Source organism: Octopus bimaculoides, chromosome 21 (assembly GCF_001194135.2).
Source record: "Octopus bimaculoides isolate UCB-OBI-ISO-001 chromosome 21, ASM119413v2, whole genome shotgun sequence".
In the NCBI taxonomy this organism is placed as follows: domain Eukaryota; kingdom Metazoa; phylum Mollusca; class Cephalopoda; order Octopoda; family Octopodidae; genus Octopus; species Octopus bimaculoides.
Window position 1 is genome coordinate 20,065,317 of NC_069001.1, and position 9,242 is coordinate 20,074,558.

At 36.8% G+C, this 9,242-nt stretch overlaps 1 protein-coding gene across 20 annotated transcripts in view; it reads left to right on the forward strand.

Annotated features, from left to right (window-relative positions):
* LOC106874170 (ensconsin) overlaps window positions 1–9,242 on the forward strand; it is a 310,838-nt gene that overhangs the window by 121,043 nt on the left and 180,553 nt on the right. Inside the window, exon 1 of one of the 20 annotated variants that reach the window (XM_014921816.2) lies at window positions 7,153–7,341. The exons of the other annotated variants lie outside the window; for them this stretch is intronic. Within the exon in view, the coding sequence (XP_014777302.1) occupies window positions 7,272–7,341 (70 nt within the window). The 5' untranslated portion in view covers window positions 7,153–7,271. Of the gene's footprint in view, window positions 1–7,152; window positions 7,342–9,242 lie in introns of those variants that run through there. 20 annotated transcript variants of the gene reach the window in all.

A 9,242-nucleotide genomic window follows, 5' to 3' on the forward strand; every position in this document is an offset into this window, starting at 1 on the left:
TTATATGTATTTATTTTCTCTTAGAAAATAAATACATATAATCAAAGAAGCCCATCGTATATATGTATGTATATGTATGTATGTGTGTGTATATGTTTGTCCCCCCAGCATCGCTTGACAGCCGATGGTGGTGTATTTACATCCCCATAACTTAGCGGTTCGCCAAAAGAGACCGATAGAATAAGTATTAGGTTTCCAAAGAATAAGTCCTGGGGTCGATTTGCTCTACTAAAAGGCGGTGCTCCAGCATGACCACAGTCAAATGACTGAAACAAGTAAAAAAGAGTATGTGTATATATATATATATATATATATATATATATATATATGTATTTATGATGATGATGATGATTGCCACTTCTTTACAGAAGATGGCTATTTGTACAGTTAGTATATGCTTTCATGTGATCTCATGTAACTGGTTTTGATAAACAGACCCTACTGCAGGGGTTATATTTTCAAGCAGAAAAGCGGGATTTGAACTTAAGTTTATGAAGTGCACTTTTCAAGATGGCTTGTTTGATTCTCTGACTTCAAAATGCTTTACAATCATTGCAGATCAATTCTTTCCAAACCGATTGATTTTCCATCAACTGCTCCCAGTCTTCAACATTCACACTAAGAGCCTTAAGGTTACTTTTGACAGCATCCGTAAAATGTTTCTTGGGTTATGTCTTGGATTTTTACCATGATGCAACTCCCTGTCTAAACAACTGCTCAGGTAAACCTTGTCATCCTGCATCCTAGTAAGGTACACAGCCCAATAAATCTTATTGCATATGAGGAGCAGTTCAATACTGGGTGAATTGGCTTGCTAAAGAACAATGGTGTCTGGTGTTACAGACTGCCATTAGATGTTTGAGATCCTCCTAAGTCAAGTTTGATAGAATCTTTCCAAAGCCTTGATGTGACGACAATCCAAACCTCAGAAGAGTATAAAGGGCAATTAAGACACATGGTTCAGAGATGCTGAGCTTGGTTTTGATGGCATGCCTTTGTCAGACCACACACAATTTTCAAGCCTTCTGGCTTTTTTGATCCTTGGATTTCTTTCAGAATCAAGGGAACCATCTCTACTGAGAGTGTTGCTATGGTAGACGAAAGAGTCAACCACATCTAATCTTGTAATCTGGACTAAGGCTGAGAGAATGTGACCTTTGTCTTATTCAGATGGATGGTAAATTCAAAAGCAGTGCAAGCTCTGGAGAAGAGATTCACTGTATCCTGCATGTCTTCATCAGCAATGAGAACTACACTGTCTGTGTAAAAGGAGCTTAGGGAACAAGGGCCTGGAAAGTCTTTGCTTTTCATTGAAGCATGTCAAATCAATGTCCTTACCTGTAGACATCGATGTTGCAGCCCTGGAAAGTTTTTGAAACAGTTACCGCAAAATATATGGAAAAAATGGCTTGGGGCAGGAATACCATATTGTTTAACCCCATTATTGATGGAAATTGGTTCCAAGAATGAACTGGTGAAGTTAAAATGAGCTTTCAGATCACAATGGAATGCTTAAACAAGTTGACAAATTGAGGACATCGAAGTTTACCAAGAATAAATAGTGTAGAAGGCTTTTGTTAAATTGACAGAAACACAGTAAAGAGCGATGCAATGTTCGATGCATTTCTTCTGGGGTTGACAAGCAGAAAAAATTATGTTCATTGTACCTTGACCTGATCTAAAACTGCAGTGACTTTCCAGGATAATGGAGGGACATATTTACTTTGTTAGCCAATTAAGTAAAAGTTTTACAAAAGACTTACCAATTGCATCAAGCAGGTTTATTCTTCTGTAATTTTCACACCTGGATTTAGATTGCTCTCCTTTGAACAATGAAATTAAAATGGCATCAACCTCGCCCTGAGGGTCAGGAGTACCTGACCAGATGTCTGATATTAGATATTGGATGTCTGTAGCAATCCTGTCACTCCCATGGCAGAGGATTCCAGCGGGAATATTGTCAAGACCTGGTGCCTTCCCAGTATTGATTTCTTTAATTGTTTTTCAAAATATTTTTTTCTCTCATCAGTTGTGGGATAATCCATCATCTGAAGGATAATATCCTTTTGAGGCAGATTATTGATGACATTTTTATCAACAACTGAGGGATTATAAAATAGATTTGTGAAGTGCTCAGTCCAACATTTCATGATAACCTCATGATCCTTATAAAGAAAGGAACCATCCTTGGACTTGAGTGGTACTACAGATTAAGATTGAGGACTGAAAACTTGCTTGATTAAGTAATATAATGTTTTCGAGTTTTTAATACTGTGACCTTTCTGAATTTCTTTGTAAATGTCAGACCAACATTGGTTTTTCATCTGATGCATCTTGCTGATTTTACTCCCCTGAGAGATGCAGTAAGAACTTTATCTGATGCAATGAGATATTTTTAGTGCAACATGTTTTTATCCTTGAAAAGTTTAGTAATCTGCAGGTAATTTTAAACCAGTCCCCATGCTTTCTATTCCTGAGACCAGGAGCCTCAAATCTGACACTGTAGACCTTGGTGTTAAACTGATCCCAAGTTCTGTAAAATTCTACTTCCTCAGCAACATTTCAAAGATTCTCACACATTGGAATCCTTTAATTTCAACACATCAATTCATTTGGGAACATTTATTCCCCCAGATCTTATTTTACACACCATGCAGAATTTCAATTTACCCCATATGAGCTTATCTGTCCTGCACTATGCACCTCACATGACTCTGACAAAGTAGACATCCAGAAGGTCTTGTTTTTTGGTGATAATGTAATGGAGAATATGCTCATGTTTGGATCTTGGATGTATCCATGTAACCTTATGAATATCCTTCTGATGAAAAAGCAGTGTTGCAAATGACGAGTTAAAATTCATGAGTTCAAAGCAGTGAAGACCATCATTGTTCATCTTACCTGGTGCATCCCAAGTATTGTGATCACTTCCAGCATGGGTGTCGATATCACTAAGGAGGAGGATCAGTTATAACTGATCTAAACTCTTGATAGGAAGCTATGATACGTTCACTGTTACTGTCAGGACTGGGAGCATAAAGAGAAAGGAGAGAGAGAGACAGTGGCACACACTGGGCTCCTTTCAGTTTTTCAGTTTATCAAATTCCCTCACAAGGCATTGATTGGCCTGATGCTATAATAAAAGCCACCTATATATGGTTGAAAATCAAGCTTCTTAACACATAGCCATAACTATGCTGTAACAGCCACAACCTGTTTCTTTTCATCTGGATTTATGGATATTTCTTTACTCACCTGTTATCATTGATATGCATTACATATCCATACCAATGCAGTCTTCACTCTGGTATACTGCTACTGATTCCTTTGTACCCAATCTTTCAGCTCAACCGTACAATTAGGACCTATACCTATTTTCTTTAAAGATCATCAAATAACAGATCATGTATCCTATCAAAGGCCTTCTGATCAACAAATATGAAGTAGAGAGGCTTATTACTCTTTACTTTAAAAAAAAAAAAAAAAGAGAGAAAACCTGCTGTGGTTGTCTTAATATGAAGAGAGCATCAGTATTACTTTAACCTGGCTTCTCATCTAAGCTGATTATCTTCCTAATCACTTGTGCTAATACTCTTTCCATTACTTTCATAATTTGATCTATCAATTTGATGCTTCTCTAGTTGCGACTTTCCAAAGTATTTCCTTTACCCTTGTAGCATTTAACGATTATACTGCTACACCAGTTATTGGGTATGATATCTTATATTGCCTGCAAGCAACTATCTTGAACCCTACTTTACCAGATATTTTCAGTATTTCAGCAACTACTTGATGACCCTTCTGACTCCCCCATTTTCATATCCTTAATGGCTATTTTGACCGTATAACTGTTCACTTAACAGTTGGTTCCTCTGTTCAGTATACTTTCAGTAGTTCTTCCTCTCCCTCCCTCACATTTCCTGCTCTTAGCAGCCTCTCATAATAACATTTCTAAGCCTTTTTCTTCTCACGTTTAGTGAGGGTGGGTGTACTATTATCATGTCAGCCACACTTTTCCACAATATTGCACACCTCTGATTTTCTCATCATAGAACATTGGCAAACCTCTGAATTTCTACTTCTCTTGAAGCTGTATACATTTGTTGCCCATCTTTTCTCTTTGCTACCCACCTTTCTTCATCTGTAACTTTCGGTAGGTTGTGATATAAAACCTCCCAGTTGTAGTCTGTGTTACAAATTTCTTCTTTTCATCATGCACATCATCTAGAATAGTTCTGCACATATATGTAGCAGAAGAACTTTTTAGTTTCCACATCTTCCTTGTTCAAAATGACTTTTGTCCCTTAGTCCGTCTAGCTCTTACTCTGAAGTCACTAATTACAAGTCTATGATGAGTGATATATTCTTCACCGTTGAAGTTCATGTTACGGATGGTTAGTTCATATGTGTCACACAACCCTAGATGCCTTGACCCTTCCTCAGTCTCATGACCATAATCATTGCCACCATGTACTCAAAAGCAGCCATCATGGTACTGTCCAAAAAATCCATTGAAATCACCAACCTCAATCACAATGTTGCTATCATTCCTTATCAGAGTGATTTGTACTAGAATTGCACTAAAACAGTATTTTTGCTCATCAAGCTTGATTGTGGTGCATAAGTAGAGACAATTATTCTGTTGCATATTCTGGATGTTTCAATTACATTCTCCACCATTAGTATTCCTATTCTATTTAAACCAGCATTATTACCTGTGTTCATTATCATCATCGTTTAACGTCCGCTTTCCATGCTAGCATGGGTTGGACGATTTGACTGAGGACTGGTGAAACTGGATGGCAACACCAGGCTCGAATCTGATTTGGCAGAGTTTCTACAGCTGGATGCCCTTCCTAATGCCAACCACTCAGAGAGTGTAGTGGGTGCTTTTACGTGTCACCCGCACGAAGGCCAGTCAGGCGGTACTGGCAACGGCCACGCTCAAACTGGTGTGTTTTATGTGCCACCCACACAAGAGCCAGTCCAGGGGCACTGGCAACGATCTCGCTCGAAAATCCTACGAAAGCCAGTCAGGCGGTACTGGCAACGGCCACGCTCCTTGGCTGAAACTCCTTTCCATCTCGTCTCTTGCATTTAGCCTACATCTATTCACCACCACTCTAGCATCTCTATAATCTCATCTGATCTATCTTTCATTGTATTAACATTAATGGTTGCAACCCTGAATTTTTAGTGATGGCTGGGTTGGGGTGCTTGAGTTCTGTTCTCTGCACCTGAGTGGGAATATATAGTCACTTGATGACACTTAAATAGTTCTTGCATGTAGCCAGATGTTTCCACCTTGCTGCTATATGCAGCAACAGTATGGTAAGTGCTAGTTCTATGTAGTTATAAAAGCTTAGTCTTTAGTTATGTCTTTTACACTTGTCTCCATAGATACAAATCTTCCTTAGTCAGAGAGACATGTTGCATAATTATTTCTTGTGAGAGCAATTTATGTGGAGTAACTTTACATCAAGGAGTGGAACATAGTATTTCTTGTAATTCAGATTGACTTGTGGTCCCAAGCAGACAAACTGGAAAAGACGGCAAGGGAGATGCACTGGAACAGCTACTCTGACTCACAGGGCTCACACTTGTGGATATCCATCTCTGTCCTGATAATGTTGAGCAGGGATATGGTCTGAGGTTGAGAACACTGGTGGTCTCCATTGCCACAGGCTTGAACATAGACCTATCAGAGAGCAACTGATACTTTGACAGTTTGCTTTTCTCAGCCTGATGAGCAGTGGAACTTGGGCTGGTAACTGAACACACCAAGTAGTCGCAGGAGAAAGTGTCACAGTACTTCATATTTTTGGCTGTTTTACAGGCTAGACACCTTGTCTATCACCAGTAAACTTTACTGTATGAACTGGGTTTATTTTATCATGCCACCAGCACTAGCTGAGTTGTCTGTCAAGACTTAAGTGTCTTCTTTACATTGTCTCTGTGTAGAGTTACTGTTGTTGTAGATGAGTTGCCTTCACTGTAGCTTATAGCATAGTTCATATCTTCCTATTGTAGATTTTCACACTCAACCTGCAATGTTTAGTCACAGCTACAGATCTTATTTTTTTGTACTTAATGCAGAAATTTGTCTGTCGATGTAATTTTACATATTGTTTAATAGCTATAATGAAACAGGTTCTTTGGATTGTATTTAAATTTGTTGTTGTTTATTTGCCATTTATTTGTAAAAGAATTGTTGTTGGTGTATGTTTTATAAAAGAAGAGAACAATTTTAGGTAAAGAAACTTGGTCCTGACTGACCATTGTAAAAGTACCAGACTCCCCAATTTACCAAGTACAGCAAATTTAAGAAAGTGATGGTGGGGTGGATTTTGTCACTACAACAAAAAGAAAATGATTTTTTTAAACGTTAAAGTCTTTAATATATAGACATAATATATGCATATGTATTATATATTCATATATTGCATCAACACACATACACACACATTCTCTCTTCAGCTTTTGTAGCATTAAGCAAATGAAAGACAAATCTCACCTTTGTCTGATACAGATAACTTTTTAGTCTAGAGGAATTGTACTGCAAAGCAAGAATTCACTTGCTTAATTCCACAGTGCTACTATTGTTTATAGAAGTGAATTATACTAACTTTAGTATTTGCTTAAAACTCGATGCAAGTTCTGTAGGAAGGTAATGTTTTACACATTGACAAAATGCAGTATCTGTTAAAGGACACAAACTGGTGATCTCATGGCTAGTTGTCCGATACTGTCATGTTTCCTTGTGTGTGTGTGTGTGTGAGAGAGAGGGAGAGAGAGGAGCGGGCAGAGAAAACATAGAAGGAATTTGTTTACATTCTTATAATTCACTATCACAGTTAAAGGTTTCTTAATATTTATTTCAGTCCTTTTGATAGACATGCTTAAAAAATGTGTGTGTATTTGTGTGTTTGTACACCTATTAGTTGATAATTGTATTGTATTAGTAAAAATCTGTTGGTAATAGCAACTGTATATTTACCTTGGAAACAGGTAGTGTTTCTGTTTCATTTATCTAAGAAAAGTATTCTTCAAAGCCCAAATTTGCTACTGTTTATGAATCTCCTTGAAGAAAGAAAGTGTGAAAGATGACAAGAGTGAAAGTGAAAGTGAACTTCCTGATCATGTGACTATTACATCATACTCTAAGATATGCTGTAGTCTGCAGCAAGCTGGGCAGTACCCAACTTTTTTGTTTCTCATTTTATTCTGCTGCCATCAGGTAGTTGGTCTGCAGCTTTAAAAAGTGCAACACTATGGAACCTAAGAAAGGCGGTTATCTAAAATGTTTCTCGTTCTTGACATCTTGGAAATCTGCTATGAGAAGTAGGTTTAAAACTACTATTCCAATTTTTACTTTGTTTTGCATTTGTTGTCTTGTTTTTTCTCTCTCTCTCTCAATTTTATAGCTTATATAGGTGTGAGCACCTAAATGCATATCTATGTGTGTGCATGCATATATATATATATATATATATATATATATATATATATATACATACACACACACACACACACACACACACATACATAGATACATACATACATACATGCATGCATGCATACATACATGCATACATACATACATACATACCACACATACATACACACACAGAATTCATTATCTCATTTCACAAGAAAAAATGCTTCTGCTTTAGACTTGTATTTAGAAAAACTATTCACCTTTCATCAATTTATGTGGATGCATGTGTTGTAACAGTAATGCTGACCCTGTGTCATTGCTCATGTTGGGATGCTTTTACTCTGTCATCAATGTACTTCATTACCACAGTATTAAATAACTAATCTCTCTAGCACAGGAATTTTTCCTTCTCGCATCTGTTTTTCTTGTTGAAGTATCTCTATTTTACTTAATAAAATTTTTTGTCTTAATAATGCAGTAAACAATAAATAATTTCATCGTCAGAGGTGTACACACACGGTTATCCTCATTCATTTGCAATCTGTTGCAATTATATAAATGGTAATAATAATCATGTTGATTATACTGTTGCTAATGTTGTTATTCTGAGTGATAATGATGACGAGGATGATTTGGTAGTGATATTGGCAAAATGGTGATGGAATGCCGGTAATGGTAACAGAATGCCAATGCAGCAAAGTGAAGCTTTATTGCTGTTGCTATGGTTCCCCACCTCCCCATTACTTCCTCTTTGAATGTGTAACTACCTAATGTCCTCCACAATCAACTTTTGTTTCCATCTGATATAAAGTAAATCGCTATAATTTTAAATAAATGGGAGCTTTTTTAGTTTCCATATTTTTTTTGCCTTGTCATTTACCTGTTCAATATTATTATCTCTTTAATATTTTGTTAAGCAGGTATCTTTCGTCTGAATGCTCATTTGCTTAGAACTGTGAGTGTATGGGAATACAAATTACATATCCATCATTCTCAACTTATAAATTCTATTTTACATGTCTGTATTCCTTCATGTATGCGCGTTAATGAATTAGTCATTTATCATTGTAACTTACATATATCTTTCTCTTTACACATACACTCACACAGTGGGAGGGAGAGAGAATTATGTATACACCTAATATAGATCTATGCAGGTATATTTGCAGGATCTGCAAACTATATACCTATATCTATCTATGTATGTATATGTAATAAGCTGTTATTTCTGTTTCCCTTCTCCTGTATGAATCAATAGCAGTTTTGGTTGTCACTTTATTACATATCACAGTAGTCCAAGGCAGCTTGTGGTAGTAGTGTTAGTAATGACCAAAGAAGTGAATGATTCAAACCATTAGTCATTGCTGATAGCGATGTCAGTCTGTCTCCCTATTTGAAGATTTCGTACACAAACATACATACATGCATAAATTTATATGAGAACGCATACATGGGCATTAGTGCAGCTATATGTACATTATGTTAGGATAAATTAACACATACTTACATGCAATTGTCTATGTCAGTGTTCACGTGCTGCAACAAGGGATAGACAGCCATGGACATGGACGGACGGACACACACACATACACACATGTGCAAGCACACGCATACACTTATATACAGGCGTGTGCGTGCACACATTCTCACATATTCACACATGCACACACACACAGAAAGTACATCCAAGGGATAAATATAATTATTTATTTAATCATTATCATCACTATATTATGGCTACATTTTCCATACTAGCATGGGTTGGACAGTCAGTATATATATATATATATATATATATATATAT